General features: G+C 35.7%; 2 protein-coding genes and 1 long non-coding RNA gene across 4 annotated transcripts in view; 2 read left to right on the top strand and 1 right to left on the bottom strand.

Moving 5' to 3' along the window:
* Positions 1-6259, top strand: part of CERKL (ceramide kinase like) — a 57573-nt gene extending 51314 nt beyond the window's left edge. For both annotated transcript variants that reach the window (XM_026853181.1, XM_026853179.1), the window contains exons 8-13: positions 229-297; positions 630-658; positions 743-851; positions 3805-3901; positions 5169-5344; positions 6136-6259. In XM_026853181.1, the coding sequence (XP_026708982.1) occupies positions 229-297; positions 630-658; positions 743-851; positions 3805-3901; positions 5169-5344; positions 6136-6217 (562 nt within the window). In that variant the 3' untranslated portion in view covers positions 6218-6259. The remainder of the gene's footprint in view (positions 1-228; positions 298-629; positions 659-742; positions 852-3804; positions 3902-5168; positions 5345-6135) is intronic.
* Positions 1-24049, bottom strand: part of ITGA4 (integrin subunit alpha 4) — a 137716-nt gene that overhangs the window by 19126 nt on the left and 94541 nt on the right. Inside the window, exons 18-30 of the mRNA XM_026853188.1 lie at positions 21254-21403; positions 19911-19987; positions 17064-17214; positions 16213-16311; positions 15702-15781; positions 15273-15359; positions 14659-14749; positions 13857-13964; positions 13473-13592; positions 11969-12088; positions 11365-11463; positions 11028-11147; positions 9333-10179 (exon numbers count right to left, since the gene is read on the bottom strand). Of these exons, the coding sequence (XP_026708989.1) occupies positions 10087-10179; positions 11028-11147; positions 11365-11463; positions 11969-12088; positions 13473-13592; positions 13857-13964; positions 14659-14749; positions 15273-15359; positions 15702-15781; positions 16213-16311; positions 17064-17214; positions 19911-19987; positions 21254-21403 (1395 nt within the window). The 3' untranslated portion in view covers positions 9333-10086. The remainder of the gene's footprint in view (positions 1-9332; positions 10180-11027; positions 11148-11364; positions 11464-11968; positions 12089-13472; positions 13593-13856; positions 13965-14658; positions 14750-15272; positions 15360-15701; positions 15782-16212; positions 16312-17063; positions 17215-19910; positions 19988-21253; positions 21404-24049) is intronic.
* On the top strand, positions 22995-23957 carry LOC113482502. The gene is made up of 3 exons (XR_003398853.1): positions 22995-23269; positions 23376-23483; positions 23748-23957. It is a non-coding gene; the product is annotated as an uncharacterized LOC113482502 (long non-coding RNA).

Genomic DNA, 24049 nt, shown 5'->3' with positions numbered 1-24049 from the left:
AAGAAAATGCAATAATTAATGTAGTAAAAATATAGACAGTAGTTTAGTTATCTTGACTTCTTAATTGCAGACAGATTTAACCCAGGTGTGATATATAGCCCTCTTACAAGTTAAGGAGATAAATTCTGTATGTTCAGCATCTCATTAAAATCATCTTAACTTAGATAAAAGTCTGTCTAGCAGTCAGAATATTGGTTTACATGATAGTAAATATCAATACTTTTCTAGGCCAGAGGAATGTGAATTATCATTTCTGCCTCTACAAATTCCACATGAAGACCCTCCTGAGAATGACATGTAAGTAAAATTGAGCCAAACAATTCCAAAGCCACAAAAATACGAGTCTTTGAAGATAAAATTGTACAAGTTCTTAATTTTGTTCAAATTTGATCATCAGTTAAAACAGTCTTAACAAAACCTAAAAAACTTATTTTGATAACTGCAGACTTGTCTACAGGGAACGTTATACAAAGTAGACTGCAGAGGATTTGTTACAAAGCAGTCTTCCACTCAATGTTATTGGTTTGTTCAGTTCCATTGATATCTTACTTATTTTTCTAAGGTAGATGTTGTTGGAATATGCTAAAATTACTTTAAATTGCTTTACCTACATGTTTCTACCCCTTTAGAAAGAAGAAAGAGAAAACTAAAAAAGAGGGTGAGTGTTTGCTTTAATGATTATTTAAAAGTGAACTGTGGCTGGTTAAACTGGAGTAATATAGAATTACTCTATTATATTTAGGTAGCAAGGATCAATGGCACAAAATTCAGGGTCACTTCCTGAATGTGAGCATTATGGCAATCCCTTGTCTGTGTTCAATGGCACCGAGAGGCTTGGCACCTAATACGAGGTCAGTAGGGGTTTAGAGAATTAGTCATGTCTATAAATTCTGACATCTTACCTTAAGACCTTGGCTTTTCCAAGAATACGAGCCTGTGTTTAGGTAGTCTAGACCCTCTGGAATGGGGGAGGGAGCGTGGACAGCAGCAGACTCGATAATCCCAGGAATTGTAATCAGTTTTAGATCAGGCAAATAAGGTCAAGCAGTCTAACTAGAATAATGAGAGGATAATTGCTGTGATTAAATTAGTTGGCAAGTCTGAATTAAGTAGTAGTCATGGAGCAGTCATCTGTCATAGGATTTGGCTATATGTAGAAACTTCATTCTTGGATTTAATTTTATTTTTTCAAATACAAAGGTGCCCCTCATCTTCCGCTTTACAGCCAGCAAAAATGAAGTATGAATCTTTCTTCTATTAAGAAGAACCAAAATTCACGCTTGTCTTCTGCTTTTTTTTTTTTTTTCTCCCCTGAATTTAGGAAATGCAGCTTCTACATGTAGGGTTTTGGGAAACAAATGAGTGTGTTGGTTGATGACATTAACTCATTTTGCCTTTAGCTTATTGTCATAGCATGCTTTGTGGTGATCAAAATAGTTATCAGGTGATCAATATTTGTACTTGATGTATCCAGTTCACAATTAAGCAGAGCAGCAAGTACAAACTTGGTAGTTGTACATGAAATACAACACACTCCTACAAAAAAAGAATTCAGAAACTCATATGTATATGTGTGTGTAGATATATCTATTTAAAAAACGCAACAAACAGCACTGAGGGAAGTTTATGGAATGAGTCTGTTTTATTTAATTCGATTATCATTATGATGAAAATAGATGTGCCTTAGAATTGATCAGGTATTTTTCTTCAAAATCACTGGCTGATTTGGTGGAATTTGACTCCTTGGTAACAATGTAGAAACGAATGTTTCTGGTGAAACATTGAGAAGTTTTCTTTGCTACAGGGGTTGTGCTAAGATTCATATACCTCAAGATAGTGCCCTGGTGCTGTCTCCTCTTAGGAACTTAGTTCTGTTAAGCATTTAGTGTGTTATTATACAAGTCAGTAGCAAAACTCTGACAAGAAATGACAAAATTATTCTTTTTCAGATTTGCTTTCTCTTTCCATCTGTTCTGGCACCTGTTTCTCAGTGACAGGGAATTGTATGACAACTCCATGCAATTATTGCAGGTTTGAATGAGCCTGTTTTTCCCACAGTGTAGTTGCTCAGTGGGTCCCTCTATCCTTTCATACAAGGGCATCCTTTTTTTTCCTCTCTTTTTAAAAATAATCTTAGGAGTGCAGTCAGCTAGTAGGTTAGGTAGAGGAGACTCTTCAGACAAGTATCTTCTCAACTGTAAGGCTTTTCAATACATAAATGTTGCACTAATTGTTAGAGACTCTCGACCCATTATGGAAGCATCAGCTAAACCCAGCTAGGTTTCTTCACTGTCCTATTTTCCCCAAGAGGTTTTTGCCATGTGAAGACATTTGAAGTGGAATGAAAGGTTTGACTGCCCGTAACTCTAGTTATACTAGTCTGAATTTGCAGAAACATGTCAAGATAAATTTAACTGTCTATGCTGTGTGAGCCATGTGAAATATCTGTTTCTCACAGCATAGGTGTTGTGCTTTGGTGCAGATAGGACTTTCAAGGGAAGCGTGGAGAGTTCTTAATGAAGAGAAAAGGTCACAGTGCCAAACGCATTGTCCAGTAGCCTGCTGTGCTCTTTTGTTGCAGCAAATGTGATAAGGAGGCAACTTTTTCAGTTACACCATCACTGTTTTCTAAGTCAGCAGAGTAGTGCTATGCCAAGTGCCTTGTTTAATGGTTATATAAAAATTGTCTTCCTAGACTGCTGTATCGTAGTCTGAGAACATTCCTGATGCAGTTGTTCAGTAGCCAGAGAACTATGAGTGAGGAGAGATCTGTGGCGGTAGGCTGGAAGTATTTTTTTTTGAATATTCTTAACATATTTTCCAAGCATACATGCTGAATAAATAAATATATATACATACACATATACAGAAGATACATGAAGTACATCATCTCTATATCGTATACAATCTCAGCAGTGATTGCGATGTTCATCAGACATTCTTGTTGAACATCGATTTGCTTCTATAACTTCAAGGGGACTTAGGCATGGTTGCCTTGAGATTCAGGTTGTTAGCTTCTGCGGCAAGGTTCAGTTATGTTAAGGAACCTGTGAACTGATACTTGCTCATTGTCAGACCCAAATTCTCAAAGATGCTAAAATATCAGTGGCGACCAGATACCCAGGACCATTGAATATCTGCACTGTAGGGTCTCTTCTTGATTAATCTCTGGTATGTGACTGTTTTGCCTTGTACAAAATTCCATTGCTTTTTAACTTTTATGTGCTTTGTGAAATATGTAAGTAGAACTGTAGTGAGAACTGCTAAGAGAGTTTGAATAGCGGTAGAGTTGAAGATCAGGCTCTTTCTTTGTTAGGGCAGCATGAGTGTTAATGGTGGAGGTGAATGAACCCCCCTGCCCTGGGTTATATGATGGGGATGTGCTTACGTACATCATGGCAGTGGTTTCTTGGTAAAGCCCTGCCTCATGGCATTTATGGTAATCATTGTACTTTGCTGGAAAGAAAAGTGAAAAGATAAATTTATGATCCCCAATGTTTAAAAACCATCTGTTAAGTAGAAAAGCATTTTTAAAAAAATTTATGTATTATGTTCAATGCATTCTGGATATTGATAAGGGAGTACAATTTTAATATTACAGTGTATTTTATAAATATATTGGTAGTAAATAACCTCAATTGCATAGTTTATATTGATCTAGGGGAAGGTGGTTGCAAAAAGATTGAAAAAAAATTGAGACTATTTTTTTTTTTTTTTTTTTTTTAAATCTAGACTATTGAAGAACCCATGAAAATTCTGAATTAATGAATTTTCCCTTGGGAACTAAATTGGTCTGCTTTTCAGGTTGAATAATGGAAGCATGGCTCTTATTGCTGTACAAAATACTTCTCGAACAGAGTTTATAAAACATCTGAAAAGATATGCCAGCATGAAAAACCAGGTACTGTTGTTTCTGGTGATTATAAAAAGAACATTTAATCGTAAAGGTAGACATGCTGCAAGAGTTAATGTTACCATCCTTGTAAGAAGACTTAGCTTCTTGTCAGAATACATTAGCCCCCTTTTATTCTGAGGTTTGTTTTTTTTTTTTTTTCTTAAATCACTAGACTAATACCGATTAGCCTATTTCAGCCCATCTGTTGTGGTTTAAATTGTATTTGTGTTGTACCATAGTTTTATGGATGTAAAGCCCTTTCACCACAATAAAGGCAATGCATGCTGTGTTTAACTTTTGTGTAGTACAGAGATCAAGAATGCAGACTGGGGTGGTGGGGGTGGGACACACACACACACACACACACACACACACATCATGCAGCTCTTTGTCAGAAACAGGTAAAGTCCATAATTTCAGCAGACCACTGCATGCTGTGCTGGTAGCAATGGCTTAGGACCACTGATTTTTAGCAGGTATGCATTCCATCTAGTTCTGAACGCTTGCACGACGGCATTTCAAGATTGTGGTCATTATTCTGTCTTTAAAGAGAAAAATGAAGCATCCAAACACGGTGCCTTATTGCTGTCCTATATACCTGATGCGTAGCCTCAGCAAACTGGTGTCAGGATTATGTGAAGTCACTTTTACAAGGAGATTTAGATTTGAATTGGTCAACAGTCAGAGTTTCGGGGAGAGGTGGATGATGATTCCATGTGACAGCACTACGAGGCTGCATTTAGGAAATAGTTTCTGTTTTCCAGTTATGCTTTTGGAAGAAGGCTTTGCTTTTCTCTCTGCCTTTGTAATTAGAAATTAGGCAAGGAGATGTGGACCCTCCTTTAAACTTAAGATGACAATTTACTAGAATCCTAACCAGCCTTGCTTAGGACAGGATTACTGGTAATGATGACCAGAGCACAGGAAAAAAGCTTAGACTTGCACATGTTCTGAAAGCACGTGCCATTTTGGTGTATGCAAAATATGCCCTCACCTGTAGACTGAGCAAGTCCGATGTGGGAATGCAAATGGAATACTATCATTTTTGATGAGGCACTATTTAGGATAAAAGCAGCATGTTAATCTGTAAGTGCTAGCCAGAATATATAATGCCTCATGTGGTCAAAGCTTGAGTTAAGTGTTCCCATTTACTTAAGATAGGAAAAAAAAAAAAAAGAGAGCACGCTTTTTAATTTCAAGTAATCCAGTTTGTTGCTAAGCTACCACCTATATCTTTCATCTTCATTTAATATCTGTCTTGTGTTTGGTTTAGTTCAATTTTCCCTTTGTTGAGACCTATACAGTTCAAGAAGTAAAAGTACAACCAAGGCTTAAAGGTGGGCTCGATGCCAAAGAAGATACGTGTTTGAATGCTGCTTCTGCAGAAGGAAGTCACCCTTGGAATATAGATGGAGACTTAATGAAAGAAGCATCAGAAGTTCATGTTCGGTAAGGCTAAGTGTTAAAATTATGGACTGTATACCTGTGACAGATTAGTACTGCAATCTTAAATGTATTACATCTGTATATAATACAAATGACACCAAAATAGTGTGTGGTAATTGCTGTAAGAACAGCACCATTGTACAGTGCACAGCCTGGCCCTTTTGCCATTGTTTGGGCCCCTGCCCTGTTGCCTTGTGCCCACCTTTGGAAAGGTTTGGTATGACCCACATGGCTTTGCCTTTCTGGTGCTTCATCAGCTTCCAGCTCCGCTTCTTTCTCCCTGTTACTTCACCCTTTTGTTTCTTAGAGGAGAACAGATGTATTTATATAAAGGTCTGTGACTCCTGGGAGGAGCTTCTTTTGGGATGAGGAGTCCTGCTTGGAAAGCAGTGTGTGTAAGATGTAATAAATACATGTACTTGTTCAATTGTGGGAAACTTGGTGCTGCTTGAGAATCATTTCCATCTCTAGGATATAAAAAAGAAACTGTGAATGCACAGGGAAATAGGAGGGTTATCAGGGAATTAAATGGGCGGTGGCTCATTCTTCTGCAACACACAGAGGACAAGCTGAAAGCAACAGTCTGGTATGTAAAATAAAAGGCAGATCACATTACAGGATATGTCATATATACTTCTGAAGAGGACCATATAGGGGAACTGTCAAAATGTAATTCACCGGATTTTATTCCATAAGCAATTCATACATATTTGTTCCTCCCCCCAAACCTCAAAAAGTGGCACAGCCATTGCAGGAGTTAATGAAATTGATGGTTTGACTTCCTCACTTCACAGGGTGCATCCTCAGCTGATTAATCTCTATGGTGTGAACACTGATGACCTGGAGAGTTCCCAAGCAACGTGCAATTGCATATAGAAGGGACACAGCAAGTTTGGTGTTGAAGAATCCTTTTCTCACCTCTATGCAGAGCCTTCCGAGGTCCCAGTCTTTCACTCACTGAATTCAGTTGTTGTAGCAGAAGCTTAACTGGGTTGTTTGTAATATTTCTGGGTTTAAATTTTTATCAAGTTACATATTTTTATCAGGTTGTATTTAACTGTAAAGAAACTATTAGGCTGATCAAGAAAAAATGAAAACTAATTATACTGATCTCTTAAATTTGGGGTTCAGGAAGTGTCTTTGAGAATAGAAGAAAGTATTTTTTTCCCTTTAAAACTATTCTAGCTTTTTTAATAAATATGAGCTACTTTTAAGTCTGCTGCTGCTTATCCATGTTGTCAGGTAAATCAGTTCAAATAGAGCTGGTGAGTGGAGGTAGGGTACCACCTCATGCTGAAGAATGGTGGCAACATATAATTATTTTTTTTTAAAATCAAGTACTTGAATTTCTAGTCATAAGGTTTAATGTTGCCTCAATGTATTTGATTTCAAATAGTTTCTAGTCAAACTAATACAAAATATGCTGATGTCTTAAACGTCTTTTCTTTGTTGAAATGTATTTTAAGGACTACTCTTTGTACAAAACAAGTATTTAAAAACATTTTATCTATCCTAGAACTGAAATTATATTCTGCATAGTTTTTGTGGTTGCTGAGAATAAAGTTACAATAAATAACTTAAGAGTTGACTTAAATTTTTATAACTTCCTTATAGGAAACATAATTTTTAGGAGTGTTTTTTTTTTCTAACTGATTACATATTTAATACAATTATTTGAGATGACAGCAAATTAAGACTATATTCTCTCGGGAAACTGGCTTTCTCTGAGATGAAGAGTATCAAACCAACAAGTTTCTCTGTTTTCAGGACCACAGGGATAATGAACATTTTCTTGGTCACTTGTCTATGAATCTTTCAGAAGGTGAATGGCGTATAATGGTGTGGAAGCTCCATTGTCTTGTGGCTAGAATGAGTTGCCTTAAGTTCTGTCTTTAGTAAGCAGTCCAATATAATGAGAAATCCAGTTAAGATCTTGTTAAAAATTCCTACCTGTGATAAATACAGATGACAAAGAAGTACTGCACCCAAAATACTGTGGCAGATTATTCGTCTCCTAAGAACAAGCTGTTAGCTGTTACTTGTTGGAAATCTCTTGCATTCTGCAGACAGACCTGGCCAGTAGAAAAGGCCAAAGCCATAGACAATCAAATACCTGCTTCACAGGCAACAGGAATCTTGGAGCTAGTCCTGCTCTTTGTAGTGGAGTTAGTGGCTGCAGAGTAGGACCAGGGTCACAGCATCCTCTGGCCTGGACGGGGCCCGGCAAGGCTCTAGCCCAGTCTCTTGCTCTGAGCAGGTCCAGCTGAGATCAGATCTGGTTGCTCTGGGCTTCATCCAGTCCAGCCTCGAAACCTCCAAGGATGGAGATGGTACAACCCTCCGCACCCCTGTTCTGACACCTGGCTGTCGTCCTAAGGAAAATGTTTTTCCTCATATCCAGTTGGAACCTCTTATTTCATTTTATACCCTTTGTCTGAGTCGCAGTGAGTAGTCTCCAGGTTAAACTACTGTAATTGGTACTGTATCACATCAAATATTTATAATGTTAAGACAAGTCAAACTAAACTTCCTAAAGTTGTCCAAGGAGATTCCAGCTACATTTAGTAGATTTAACTGGTTTTATTACATAACTAACTGAAAATTAAAAAAAAAATAATTGAACTTGCAGAAGAAACAGCATTCATGTGTTTAACTTGTTTAACTTCTTGGGTTTTTTTTTTTGTTTTGTTTTTGTTTTTGTTTTTTTTAATGAAATAAAATCAAGTGATACTTTATAACCTTGCCACCACTGGGACATTGCACATTCATTTTTTGTCAACCTGGTTTACAAAAGCTAACCGAGTTTTGCTTCATATCCTAAGAACAGGCAGCCAATATTTACATGTTAATAACCAAATCTGAATAGGAAAGACATGATTTCCAAGACAACATTATCACATGTACTAACTTATGTAAACTATTTCAAAGATAAATAAAATGCTTTAGTTTCACTTTCTTGCATTGTTTGTACTAAAAAGAACGTTAATGCTTCTTCCAGTATGTGAGGTATATTTTTCACAATATGCTGTAATATCAAACTAATTCCTGTTCAAATATTATTTTGGTTAAAGTGCAAAAATTCACTAAAGCCATTTGGAAGATAAGCATTTGTGTACAATTTCATAGACTTGTAAGAAAATATTTAATTCTTCACATTTTTTTTTTTAAATATACTCACATTCATTTGTCCTTACACTGCAGAACATTTTTAGACAGAAAATTTACTTTAGAGTAATCTACATCTTTGGCATCAAATCAAGTGAAATTAAAAAATGGTCCCCAATACCTTTAGAATCTGTGAACAATGTGGCTTTTATGGCACCAAACTTTATTAGCAAAGGTGCTTGTTTTGAAGGCACTCTGTACTGCTTTTGAGTCTCAGGCTAATTCCTGTATGATGGTGCAGCTTCAACACGTCTGTACGTATACATTCATTTCTCCTTGCAGTTCAGAAACACATCAAAGGCACAGCAAGAAAGGCCATATTGCATATTGCTGTTGCAATACAGTTATGGAAGAAGTTGTACATACATTCTCCAGTTGTACTGGGGAGCAAAGTAACTTTTTTTTTTTCCTTTCCCCTGGATTGTACTATTTCACCAAAGCTAGGTGGCAGTGCAAACTTAGCTAGCTGAAGAAACTTCCTGTAGTAGCAGAGCAGTGGTTTGAACCATGTTTCTATTCAGTCATTTGTCTTTCTGCGGAGTGGCTTCTGAGCATGCCTGTTTGGATCGTATTTTTCTAACAACTTCACAGGAACCCAAGCTAGCTCTCCAAATGACTTCCTTATTAAGTACTTTCAGGTAAAGCATGGCACATCTAAAGTTAAAATTTGGCATTTAGGGTCTGCTGGGTATGTGTTTCTCAGTCATTTTGTTAAGTCTTTTTTTTTTTTTTTTTCTTCCCCCCCTACGTTCTGGCAGAATGCCAGTACTAAATACTACTGTGCTGAGTAATATAGAAAAATATTCAAATAAATAAAAATAAATACTTGCAAGTACCATGTTAAATGGCTACAGATGATGATCTCCAATACATTACTCTTTCCACAGCTGAGAGAGGATTCTGTGCCGCATCTCCAGGCTACCCCACAGAATTCCCTGCTCTGAACCCACCTCTGACCTGCCTGGTTCTGGCTTGCCTGGGTGTCTTAAGTCTCTGCAGTGTTGTGGCTGTGCCTGCGAAGCCAAAGCTTACAAGGTTACCTTCAGAAGCCCAAAAGAGCTTCTGATAGCTGTCTTCTACATCTGTGCGCTCTGCTTACCGTCCCTTCTATTGGTTTAAGCTAACGTGCTTGTAAAACTGCCAAAGCAATGAGGGAAGATTTCTTCTTGAATGTCTAATCAAAAGATTATTGAAACTTGAAAATTAATAGAATAACTCATGCTAATATGCTTGAGGTCTTATTTTCCAGGATTGGCCAAACATTATTACTTTCTAGAAATTCTTCTTTCCAGTAAGCAATTCTTCTTATATTTAGTGTTCTTCTGTCTGTTTGAAACCAGATACATATACATGGCAATTCAAATATCACTGTGAGACTTCAAAACAAACTGTTTTATCATTTTTGTGTTAGAAAAATGACAGTACTTTAAGGTGTAGTCCTCCATACAGTTCAAGGGAATAAAGTGTATTTTGTGAGAGCAAGGGAGCTCAAGACCAGTTTTCTTGTCAGTGATGTTCCTCCTGTGAATTAACCTGAATCTTAAATTCTTCATTTTTAAATCAAACATTTATTTGCCATCTTAGTCATCTTTGTTCCCACTTGTAAAACTCCAGCTGTCTCTTCTGTTCTTGTCTTGAGGGACAGGTTTGTACTGCCTTTTGAAAAAGCCAATCTGAAATACATAATTTTGGAATCTGTTGTCAGCAAATCTTCGTTATCACATCCAAACCATAAAAGATGAACTAAAATAAAATGCATATGTATGGAGTTTATGAGAGATGGTATTTGCCACTGCTTTGTCATACCAAATAATCAAATGTTACTCATTAATCAAAAAAGTGGGTTTGCTTTTTCTTTTACTTTCTGGGAGGCTAATACTCTCCTGCAAGGAGTAAGGACATGTGGGCTGGTGAACTATTAACAGAATCCAGTATTTTTTTTAAATGTGAAATGATAATAAACCTTTCCTGTTAAACTTCTTTCATTTCTACACTTCCCTGGGAAAAATGATGGATGGAGCAAGTCTGTATGTTTGTGAAGAAGTTAACAATCTCTTAATTGCTTGTCAGAGAAGCCACATCTTTTAGTTTTTTACTTACATACAGTATTTTTTTTAGCATTTGTGTTGCCATTTAAAATCTGAAACACTTTATTCTGGCATGAAACTGTTGTAGACTATGAGTCATTGTGTCATTAAACATGGAGCACCATCTCACAAAAATGATCCACTTGATATCATTAAATTATGTAAATTATTTGTAAACGACATGCCATATAAAACACGGGAAGGGGTTTGTGGCATTGTATAAAGAAGATGTAGAGCACACAGAAGATAAAATGAAGGAAAACAGACAAGTGTTTGAAAAAAAGGCAAGTTACAGGAAGAACTGTGTTTCTATAGAAAGGACAGATCATAAAAAAAAATATTATTTATCCTTTAACCTGCATTAGCAGATCCAAAGATCCACAACTGTGTGAATTCCTGACTTGAGAATAACTATGAAATACTGAAAAACCTACCTTCCATAATACAAATGAAAGAAGCAAAAACAAGGTAACACCAACTATTAAGCCTATTCCGATAATCAGCACAGTAACACGGTATTTTGGCTTTTGGTGGTGCACTCCTTCCAAATAGACCTGGAAAGCAGAAAGTAAGTAAGTTTAGTTCTAATTGATTTTTTTTTCCCCCTAAAAGATACTAATACAACAAACTAGGAAAATCAATTAATTATTAAGTAATTAACACTATAGTCACTGTCTGTGTATAGATATGTATAGAACTCAACAATTTTAATTGCCGTTCATTTTTCTACTTTTAACAAGTTTATCAAAAATTCATTGAGAGAATTCTTACATAGGCAACTTGCTTGTCCTTGTGTAGTTCAATAACTTTTTCACTTTTTTCTGGTGAGGCCGTTGCTCTCACTTCAAACTTCAATGCTGATGCATCATCCTGATTAAAAAAAAAAAATACAGCCTATCTTTTAAAAAATAACTTCAACACATTAATTTCTACCCAGCAAAAATGGTAACACAGCTGCTCACAGAAACAGAATCTCACACAAACACACAAAGTGCCTTTTTCTGATCACAAAACAAATTAGTACCAAAAGCTGGAATGAAGCCCAGTTGGATTTTACTTAAGTCCCTGTGCTTTTCTTAGAAAAGTACAATTATGAGTTGAAATTAAAACCCAATCCTCCATAACCCAGCCAGACTAGGCAAAGCAACACATACTGTAAAACAAAGTCATAATCTAAAATCCATATTTTTTCAGTGGTTTTAATTTTTCATATACCACCTTGAGATTTAGCACTGAAAACATAAGACAGCTTAACATCTGAAGATTTAGATTTAATCATACTGTTTGCAAAAATAAGATCTAGAATTTATACGCAGAGAATACTGCAAACATGCCTTGAAATACTCCCCCCAAGTATGAAAAATTAATGTGTTACCATTTCTAAAAGTGAAGGAGTAGCCTCCAGATGCAACTGAACAGTTGCTTCTTTTCCACTTTCCATGTTTCCAAGCTTGCAATATATTTGTAAGCAAAGGCTGTCATTTTTCATGCAGTACTGTAGAAGGGAGGGAAAGATTAAAACCTAAAGTTTATCAACTTTAACATCTCAGTACTAAAGACACTCAGGAATCGAGTAAAACAAAAAGATCCATGTTTGTTCTTGAAAAGTCAGGGTGTAACTCTAGGTTGGCATCCATCACTGTCAATCCATAGATGCTAAAGGAACATTACAAGGGACCAACCTAATTGTTTTAGAAGACAACAGGTCATTTTCCTTAAAAATTCGATTTTTTTTAGACAGAAAATAACATTGTCATAGTCTGGCTGTATGGGATTTTTTTATACTGTTATTTTAAATTAGCTTTTATCAGGAATGATAAATGACAATGACTATATGATATCCAGTTAAACAGCATAATTGATTGATTCTTACACCTGAACACAGACAGCTAGCACCACTTCACTCAGCTTTGGAGAAGACAAAAAAGCAAGCCTGATTATATCCTTTAATGCCTAAGTTCTGATTTGATATTCTAGTGCAGGCTGTCTCTCAATCATTGGTTGATGTTTCCTGTAACATACTTAAACATCCCAAATTAACATGTTTAAAAATGTTTGGCTTCTTTGGAGATGAAAGTATTAAACAAAATTGAACTCTATCAAACACAAGTTGCAGCACACAGATTTCTATGAGAACAAACCCTCAAAAATGTAACACTAGAATAGCAATTCTGGTCTGGACTACATAGTCCAGTATCTGAACTCTAGCAGGGTTTGTAACAGGTACAGAGGGATAAGCTTGAACAGGCCAGGCATGTATGATATTCTCCCAGTCTCCCAAATATTTTTATAAGAAATCCCCAGCCAAAAGTGATTTCTATGTATTTTTAAATTCTTAATGACTTCCAGTCCCATTAATTTGTACAGTGTCCCTTGGAATTCACTTATTTATAGCATTCACAACACCCTTCGGTAAGAAGTTTCACCATGAGTAATAGTTTTGGGTTTTTTAACCTGTCTCCTATGAGTTACATTTGATGGCACTTTTTTGATGTGGAAAAGACAGTGACTATTTGATCTGCATACTTCACGTGATTAAAATTAAGACTGTTTTTCCCACATGCATCACGTTTGATTTGTTACTGAATTTCATCTGCCATTCTGTTTGCCCACTCATTCAGTTAGGTAACCCTTTGGCAGTTCTTCATAGGTGACTGTCATCCACACTGACTTCAGAGACATGTCATTAATCAACTTTCCCATCTTGGTTCTCAACTCTTTCACTGAAGTCACTTAAGACTATGCTGAACTTAGCCCAGTTCCCACCACAAATCCTTGGATGGCTGCTCTGGTGACCTCATTATGTAAGATACACCACTGTCTTAAGGCTCCTTCAGAGAGTCATTTATTTCTCACTGATGCCAAAAGACAGACCTTACCATTTGTCTCTTAGCAGGTTTTGAAAAGAAAGTGACAACATCCTTTAATATGTTTTCATTTTTTTCTGCTGCACTACAGTTTCTTGGATATTTATTATAGAAGCACTGTCCAGCTGTTGCCTGGAAATAAGAATAACATCACTGTTAGAATTTAAACATCAGATAATAATCAGAATATAGATTTCTGAAAGGGAAGAAGCTCAAAAGGAATGCAAGTTTTACTTTCAGAATTCTAAAACACATGGGGCTGAAGATCAACCTATTCTTGTTCACTCCGCTTTGCCATAGCTAACAAACTGAACACATACTCGGTACTAGTTTTGCTATGCTCTGCATACAGAATTCATATAGCTAATAAAAAGACATTAAATAACCTGTGCTTACCTTGATATCCAATGTGTTGAATAATTTGAAGTCATTGGGTGGAAAAGCATTAGGTATCGTTATCTCTAAGTTTGTATTTGGAGCCATGCTTGGTCCTACATTGATAACCTTGTGGGGAAGAATGTTATACATTTAAAACTTTACTTCACGGTGGCTATTCAAGTAAGAAAAATATACATATAAATACATAAAACTTCACAGAATTGGGCAGCACCTTGATTTGTTATGCTGTCATGAAAGTGGATTCTGCAAGGAGTTGTAACATTCTGCTTAATTCATTCTGTAGGTTTACTGAACCCTTCACTTCTCTGAATCCAATGAGTACGCAGTGCTAATCTGCGATGACTACCCTGAGGTCATACAGACTGCCTTCTGGGAGAATATGCAAAAGGAACCAGGAGAGATTAGTGTCTAACTCCTGCTTTTAATCCATTGGAGACAAATCTGATACCTATTAGATCCTCTTATATGGAGCTCCTAGTTCCTTTTGCTTAGGGTAAGATAATTCCTTTTGCAGTGTTTTTTAATGGAAGAAGTGACAAGTCAGAACTGCTCTACCACTTTCAATCCTGCTTGTGCTAAGTACTTTTTCTCTAACCATTCAGTAGAAGAGCCCAAACACAGTGTTCAGAGAGGGATTAACAGCCACTTCCCATCACTAATGCACAAAAGTTGCTCACCATGCCAGTGTACTCTTAAAAAGTTCCCTTACTGACTGTGCAGGATGTCATTAGATACACTGGAAACCTAAGCATTAACCTTCAAAACAAGGATAATAGGGTTTACAAAGAAAAACTCTTACATGGAAAGTGAAGTTGATATTCTCCTTCATACACATAACTGGTGAATCTTTTTCATATGTTCCATAAACAAACGAAGCTGGTGATACAAATCTACAATGGTTTAGAAGTTGTTAATTAATAGAATTGCTGTATATCATTAGCATAACTTTCTGCTCCATGCTATCTCCAGTACAACTGGTTCTAAGAAAATAACCAAATTTGCATTTAAGTTAAATCTAGGAACACTGAGTACCTCTATCTTTGTACTCTGTCCTCTTAAAAAGGCAGATGAATTAGAAAAGGCCATAAATCCTCACCCAAAACTATGCTCCATGAATGCCTCACAACAAGCCCAGAACATGGTTCGTGTTAAGCAAGGAATCTGAGGATCTGCTGTGCTTTTATTAAAGACCTCACTTTATAAAAAAATAATAGTCTGTTAAGAGACTGGTCTCATCTCACAGTAATGAAACCAAAATCTTAGAAATGTATGGGTCTGAGCCAAGACAGCTGTGCCATCTCATTCCCAGGATTCTTCAGCTACATCATGCTTCTGCTTAAAAGCTTTGGGAATTTAGAATAGTAACAAGACAACAGTTCTACCGGTGTGCAGGTATAGCAATAGCTGACTTACCCATGGGCATTTAACTCAGTCTCATATTTGAGAGGTACAGCTAAAGTCAGTACGTTATCCAGCAGCATGTTCCCATCTTCATTTTTACTATAAAAACAAAACGAGAGAAAAATGAGTATGGAATACATCATCATATGCTATGCATATTTCTATAAACAAGTATTAAAGAGACTTTTCAACTTATTAAAAATATTTCAATAGTAACAACATGTCAGGCAGTAAAAAAAAAGAACATTTTATACAGGCAGAAACCTGCTCGTTATTTAAATATCTATTCTCTGGGGTTTTTTTTGTAATTTCCCTGCCTTTACAGATTTGCAACTGATCCGCTTTCTTTCAACTGTGCTTTGCTAAGTCTTTCCACTGTTCCCTATTCTGTTTTCCAAAGCTAGTAATATTTTTCACCGAGCAATTTTTATTAGACTTTACCAGGTAGCATTAATGATGATGTTGAGGTCATCTTCTGCTCTGGTGAACGAGCTTGCATCCAAGAGGAAACTGAAATCCAGCTGCAGAACAAATAAAATGTTATTTATAGCAAATGATAGTGTGTCTTAACACAGTTTAAATAAAAATATTTTATTAAACTCATTTAGAATTTCCTGCTCTAAAAAAATTCCTAAGAAAATATTTGCTTTTTGTGTTTTCTGCTCCCTTTCTATTGACCTAACACATTTGTTCATAGCCTTAGTCAGTTCACTTGTCTAGGAAGCCAAGCACTGCAAGCTAATGCATAACACAACATTGTCCCTTAATGAATTATTCCAGAGAGTGTTTAAGCAACTAATTTTAAAAGCAGCAGAGAGATTCAGATACCAACATGATAAAAGACATTAGCTGGGAATGGAGAGATTCTGAAAAGCAAGGGGTTTTTCTCCCTGAAAATCCTTATAACATATTTAGGGCGTTTTTAAAGCTAGAAACTTCATACATAGCTTACCTTTGATTTTTGATCTACATATAAATAACCAACACTGCACTCAAGTTTCACGGCATGAATTTCTTTATCTAATACTTCACAATGTATCTGTTTTTCTTCCTAAAATAAAGAACAAATTATTAATGATTAAAATAAAAGTGCTTTTTGCAAACATTTTAAATTATATGCACACATCAAAATTGGGTGGCTTACATTTCCCTAGACTGTTTGATATTTCACGGATGCAAATATAGAGAACAGTCGTATTATTCATGACTACTTTAACATAACCTTATATCAGTCACTGTATCCTGTTACTTCATCTTCTGTTTGCCTGTACTGAAGCTAAGGTGCATGCATCAGAGCCAGACCCACTCAAGTTTAAAGCCAACCTCTGAAAGGTGTCAGGGGGATTCTACACTGAGAGCGGTTATTTTAAAAAGGCAGAAAGGGAGACCAGTTATATTTGTGACTTCTTTGTAAGACTATGTATCTCGTAAAAAGAGCAGGTTCAGTGAGATCTTTGTGATCACTGAGAACATGACTGTCAGACAAAAAGTAGCAGTAACATCCTGAAATACATTTAGAAACTTTTTTTTTTTTTAATTTTAGCTGTCACCATCACATCCTGTTACTGAAATTATTTAAGTCACCTATATTAATTAAACTGCACATGATTTAGGTAGCTAGAAGTCTTAGAACTTTAGAACCGGAATTTTGTCCGCTTTTTTTTTAGGGGTGGTGGTGGTGTTGGTTGTCAGTATCCAAAGAAACTCAACAATTCATTAACATAATTTGAAAAATATCTGGCTGAACACCAAAAATACCAAAGGATTAGTGTTTCACAGATTTTTTTTTTTTTTTGTTCTTACCGATTCTAAAACTCGGATGAAATAAAGACCTTTAGGGATCTGAATGTGGAGGACAGTTTCATATGCATCATCTCCACCATTCTTCAGAGAAACGTTCAACAATAAAGTCTTCATACTTCCAACAGCAAGATACGTTTTCTTATCATGAGGCCTATAAAAATAATTATCATCAGTGAAAAGTAATTCTATATACAGCTTGTATGCCAAAATTTTCCTTCATTGCCCTTTTAGTTAATTTCATTTGGTTCTGACAAAGCTCAGCTGGAGATCATTAGGAAGGTTTTTACTCAGTTCTGTAACTGAAGGTACTACACAAGTTATATGATGGTCAACTCCAGTATTGTACTTAAGGCCTGAGGTTGTTAATGAGAGAGAAAGAGAATGGTTATCAGACCCGTTGTGCTTCTGGCTTTTACAAGATAGGTCCTTTGCTTTACAGATGAGAACAGCAGTGTGCTATCGCTACAGTATTTTCAGATATTATTTCAAAATTCACTCTTTGTACTCTAAGTATAGGAGTGAATATGAAACAGGTCACAAAGAGGGCAAGCGAACATGCCTATCATGATCTACGTAATGTTCTATAATCATGTTACAAGTACAGACAACCTATGGGGGGCTAAAAGTAAACTTCAGCTTGACATTAAAGTTTAATTAAGACTTGTGGAAAGGCTGCCTAGAAATAGACATTTATCAGATATTCTGGCTCGAAACCAAAGCATTAGTCACTGAACACCTTGGGGAAAGAAGCTGGCACTTAGAAAAGCAACAGAAGGTAAAAGCACTGCATAAGCAGATAGGTTCCAAAACAAAAGCGTATTAAAGAAAAACACAATGTTAACATTTCAGTGGGTTGATTAGGTTTAGGTTAAATTTTAAAGTTGTTTTACTAGTTATATGCTTACTGTTCAGTCCTCTTATATGCATTAAAGCCAAGCTCATTAACAAGATGCTGTCACAAAGATGCCTCCCAGCTTAGCACACAAGTACACAAAAGCACCAGGTGCACATCTGGGACTACAACAAAGCTGAACTAGAGCTTTTCCCTGGTAATCATATTTCATTCTTCATTAAAAAATGCAGGACGCGGACTAGAAATACACAGAGCAGGCCAAAATCTAAGCAATTTAAACAAAACATGATAGTGTATACATGCAAACTCGTAACTCAGTAAGTAAAGCATTACATGGACATCCCTATTTCGTTTCATTCTTTTAAGACTAAAAGTGTTTGCTTTGCTGTTCAAGGATAATGAATGCATTCTGTCTAGACAACATAAATTAACGCTTCACAGCTAACTAGTTTTTAATCGAGATTCTAGGGGCACAATGTAATTTAAGGTGATACTTCACACCTTAGCAAGATATTTAGCCTATTTATTTACACTGAAAATCTGTTACTGGTACCTAATGCCAAGCAGGTATGTTGTAATCTGTTTTCCTTTCTTAGGGTTTTGAAGTACTTACAAAACTGTATTGCTGAATGGAAATGCTGCATGATCTTTATTTCCAAAAAGTTTATGATCAAATAAAATAACTTTCAAGCCTAAGCAAATGAAAGGTCTTAAGACTCATGCTACAGGCCATGTGTTAAAGTAGGCAGAAAGATACTAATCTTATTCTGTAATCTATGAAAGAGCTTATGCTCAGGACCACACAGGTGTGGTTTATCAGCATTATGTGACTGTCATCATCTTTTGGTGTCATTTTAGGTTGTTCAAACTAGCATTTCGATTAAGGTAGAATCAACTTTAAAAGTGATAAAATACACATGAAAATCTAGGTTACACACAAAATACCTATCTAGCTGAGATTCACAACAGGTACAATTTCTCTTTTTCAACACAACCCATATTTCTTCGTTTGAAGTATAATATTCAAGAGAGAAAAGGGTAGTGATGATAAAATACAACTGAAAATCAAATAGTTAAAATCCATTCTGAATAGAAACAAGGTACATGACTTAAAACTTTCCAAAGATGCTGCTAAATAGAAGTACATCTCACAAAAGTATTGCTTGGTGTAATACTCATTCTGTGAGACAATAATAGTTGTATTTAAATACTTTTAAAATTCATTAATTATCCTGCATAGCAACGGATTTAAATATGATACCTAATGGGAAAAAATGAAACACATTAAAAAGGTATATAAAAAAAAAATTAGGGACATGAATGAAAAAAAAATAAATCAGAAAACAAGATTAATTTTGGAAAATGCAAGCTAGTTCCATGTAGAGAAAAGAAGTCTAAACCTCACATAATACTCAACCATCTGGTGTCTCAATCGGCAGTATAAAACTGAAGATGTAATAGTCTTAAGTAAATGAGGAAAAGTAGCCACTTATTTTATAATTGAAACAATCAATATAACAATGTCTTAGTACAAACCCAAAGTATCTTCTTTGTACAGTGCAAGTACAGTATCTCCATAAAAGCAGCAGAAAGAACTGATAGCTTGTCAATATAACAGCAGTTATGATGTCTACATATTGAGCATGCATTGTGCACTGTATCTTAGCCAGGTTACTCGTGTAGAATACAAATTTACCTTTCTGTAAGTTTGCCTATAAATATATCTTCTATAAAGATCTATTTTATGAGCTGTAAAGTCTTCTAGTTATGCAAGAACAGTTCTTCAATTATATACATTTCTGTTACATTTCCTGGAAGATTTAAGATTTTAAAATATTCTTGAACTAAACACAGCTTCACTCCTCATATTTTCTCGGGGAATCCATAGTCTACTTTTGCAAATTAATGTTCTTTACGTACATAAGAATAAGGAATAATTTAGATAAAATCTTACTGAACCTCTTTTGAAAAACTGAAAGCCATATTATACTTACTTTGGAAAAACAACTTTTCCAGAAATGCTCAAGTCAGCAGAACAATTTTCTTCGGAGCAAAATCTTGCAAAAACAAACTATAAAAGACAAATTTTAAAGAAGCACTTTAGGGTATTATGCATTATAGTGACTAAAAGTATTTCCAAAGAAAGAAACCTATCATGTTGTTATCTGGAATTGGCTAATAGCTCTTGCTCCTAAAACCAATTCAATCAGGCTATGATTTGCCATTTTCCAAACACATTGCGTGCACCCAGAACAACAGAGAGGCGTTCCAAACAGTCTCTCACAGTTAGACCAGTGGGTGTATGCTCAGCTGATTTTTTAAAAAGTAGTACCATAAAAAGGGCAGTGTTTTAAGGGGTCCAGAAACAAGGTCTCTGCAGTCTCTCCTATGATACAGCATATTAACTTTTGCCATAGAGTTTCATTACACAAACTTTACTTATCATACTGTTGGTAAGGTTTGATGAGACCAGAGACACCGTGAGTTGCATGTGTCCGTGCCTTGGTTATCAGTATGCTATAGAGCATGTTTATGTTACTATATTCAACAACACCCTTTTTCTCTCTAACTGCAGATTCTAAAACAAAATTTTGAATGAAGATGAAAAGGAAAAGCATGCCATTTAAAAGGAGCTTTTATTTATCTCAGAGAGTCTGGTAGTCAGCTGTACCTGAATTACATGAAGCTTACTGTTTGTGAAAAGTAATAGTAAGTTTATGACCATTTAATAGTTAAAAATTCAGAGCATCCTGACTTTTGCTTAAGACAGAGTAAAAGTCTAATCACTCTTAAAAAGGGGTTTTTTTTGAAAAAAGTTAATTTCATATTCTTTTAAAGATACAGAATACACTTTTTCCCCCCCACAGACTTTGTGTTTGAAAATCTGCAACGCCTTTGTAGAACTTATATTTCGGCAACATCGTTGAAACACTCCAAGATTAATACCAACACAGAATTAATTATAAAGGACAATTTTATACTGTAAAGTGACTCATCCTGTGTAGCTGAAAAAGAATATTTTAAAGGGTGAATTTCATACCTGCGTGTTCTGAGGTATATAATATTATATATTCTTGCAAGTTCTCTGCAGGTACATTTTTTTTTTTAAAAAAAATCAAAATACAGATTGTATATCTGCTCTGCAAAGGTTTGTTTTAGCAAAATATTAGGCATTTTTTTTAGAATGTTGGTTTATTAATTAGTATCAAGGAACTAGTTACTGGTCTGAAAAATGCATTCCTTTGCATACTATGGATGTGTGAAGCCTTTTTTAACTGAAGATCAAAATGTGAATATTTACTTACTGCATTTGAAAAAAGAGAACTCATACACTAACCTTGCTTGTTATAACATCTTTTTCTTTTCTCTGTTGAAGAACGGGTTGAAGTGGTGAAAATTCTTGAGCATTTCTTTTCTGTAGAATATGATGCCCCAGATGATAACTTGCTTCAACATGTACAGGAGTCAAGATATCCCTTACATCTTTCTATGAAAATTGGAAACCTAATGAGTTAATCATATAAAACAAGACATGTATGCTTATGTTTTAAAGATTGTAAGGTTCCCTAGAACCAACTTAAACAGGAACATTTATTTTTGACATGGAAAATAATTTCATAAGCCATATGGCTCATTTGCTTTTCCACACATCTTTGTTGATGATAAAGGTAATCAGAAACACAGGTAAGCATAACTCATTCAATGACAGCATCAGGCATTTCAGAATGGAAGATTCTTATATTAAAATAAGTCTTATTGAATAGTGAATCTCTTTCTATCAATACTACTGCCTTACACACCTATGAAATGCTGTACTGCCCAAACAGAAAAATAGGCAAAGGTTGGCTAAAATGAAGGAAGTTAACCAGTGGGATAATGTCAGACAAAACCCATGGATATTTCCATATGAAAGCAAAAGTTCTCCCACGGTACCACTAAAGCAGGTCATGACTGCATTTTATTTTTTTCCCCTCTTTATTTCCTACTCTGTATTAAAAAGATTAAACTCCTCAATAAATGCCCATTTTGTACACGAACCCTTGACTGTGTAGGAATGTTGCATATCAGAGCCCAAACTACCTACTTGTGGAAACTGAACAGCTTGAAGCACCGAGTACTAACAATAGCAAACCTGATTAAATTATTCCCTAAGTGTAGGAGATAGACAGACATTGATTGTCCCTCCACATGGCCACTACTTTAATTCTTATCTGCAAGCTTGCTTTGGCCAAATCACATATTATCTAATTCATAATAATTTTCCACAAGGTCTTCTCTGCATCTGCTTTATATTACTTCCATTATACTAATTAGCTATTAATTAGGCTTTACTCAAAATACATAAAATGTACATTGTCTCTTGCAAGGACTGTACTTGACAGACATTCACACTTACTTAACTTTAGAAGCTTCATCTAAGTACAGAAACCTCAGTGGGCGGAAGGAGATGCTTATAATGCTATTAATTAAGAATTAAAAAGAAAACTGAATTATATGGAGGAAAAAATACTAATGATAAACTATAGGAACTGATGAGCCAAATCATACCCTTCCTCCTACACAGATACCTGCTGATGCTGGTACAGCAATCTGTACAAGGTCGGCTGTCAGTCAGATCTCTCTTAGCTTACTTTTAAAACTCTTAGTGGCAATTTGCCATTGCTCCTGTAAGTAATGTTCACTTAGGTGCAACTACCAGTTAAGATGCATCTGGGCAATTTTCCAGTAGATAACAAGCTTTCCTTTCTACCCCAAATCTCTGTCGTGGAGAATTGGCCTCTAATGGTCTCATAAGCAAAAAATTTGCAAAAGGAAGGAAGAGACTTTTTCCCTGAACGTTTTTTTGTAGCTGTAGAAAATCAGGTCTATTTCCCAGACTCTGTGCAAGACCAGCTGTACCAAACATCCTAATAGATGTTTCTTTCAAAAGGTCACAGAATTGCTACCTTAAGAATTTTAAAGAAAATGTAAAGATAAGGCTAGGCAAACTAGTCTATTATTTTATTACCCTTGTTTCCCCTAACGTTTAAATACTCCCTGTCCTTAGTATTTCTTTAAGGAATTATCTTACCCTAAGCAAAAGGAACTAGGAGCTCCATATAAGAGGATCTAATAGGTATCAGATTTGTCTCCAATGGATTAAAAGCAGGAGTTAGACACTAATCTCTCCTGGTTCCTTTTGCATATTCTCCCAGAAGGCAGTCTGTATGACCTCAGGGTAGTCATCGCAGATTAGCACTGCGTACTCATTGGATTCAGAGAAGTGAAGGGTTCAGTAAACCTACAGAATGAATTAAGCAGAATGTTACAACTCCTTGCAGAATCCACTTTCATGACAGCATAACAAATCAAGGTGCTGCCCAATTCTGTGAAGTTTTATGTATTTATATGTATATTTTTCTTACTTGAATAGCCACCGTGAAGTAAAGTTTTAAATGTATAACATTCTTCCCCACAAGGTTATCAATGTAGGACCAAGCATGGCTCCAAATACAAACTTAGAGATAACGATACCTAATGCTTTTCCACCCAATGACTTCAAATTATTCAACACATTGGATATCAAGGTAAGCACAGGTTATTTAATGTCTTTTTATTAGCTATATGAATTCTGTATGCAGAGCATAGCAAAACTAGTACCGAGTATGTGTTCAGTTTGTTAGCTATGGCAAAGCGGAGTGAACAAGAATAGGTTGATCTTCAGCCCCATGTGTTTTAGAATTCTGAAAGTAAAACTTGCATTCCTTTTGAGCTTCTTCCCTTTCAGAAATCTATATTCTGATTATTATCTGATGTTTAAATTCTAACAGTGATGTTATTCTTATTTCCAGGCAACAGCTGGACAGTGCTTCTATAATAAATATCCAAGAAACTGTAGTGCAGCAGAAAAAAATGAAAACATATTAAAGGATGTTGTCACTTTCTTTTCAAAACCTGCTAAGAGACAAATGGTAAGGTCTGTCTTTTGGCATCAGTGAGAAATAAATGACTCTCTGAAGGAGCCTTAAGACAGTGGTGTATCTTACATAATGAGGTCACCAGAGCAGCCATCCAAGGATTTGTGGTGGGAACTGGGCTAAGTTCAGCATAGTCTTAAGTGACTTCAGTGAAAGAGTTGAGAACCAAGATGGGA

Source organism: Athene cunicularia (assembly GCF_003259725.1).
Source record: "Athene cunicularia isolate RWA chromosome 7 unlocalized genomic scaffold, athCun1 chr7_part2, whole genome shotgun sequence".
In the NCBI taxonomy this organism is placed as follows: Eukaryota; Metazoa; Chordata; class Aves; order Strigiformes; family Strigidae; genus Athene; species Athene cunicularia.
The sequence above is the reverse complement of the archived record's forward strand: the minus strand, read 5'-3'. Positions and strand labels throughout refer to the sequence as shown.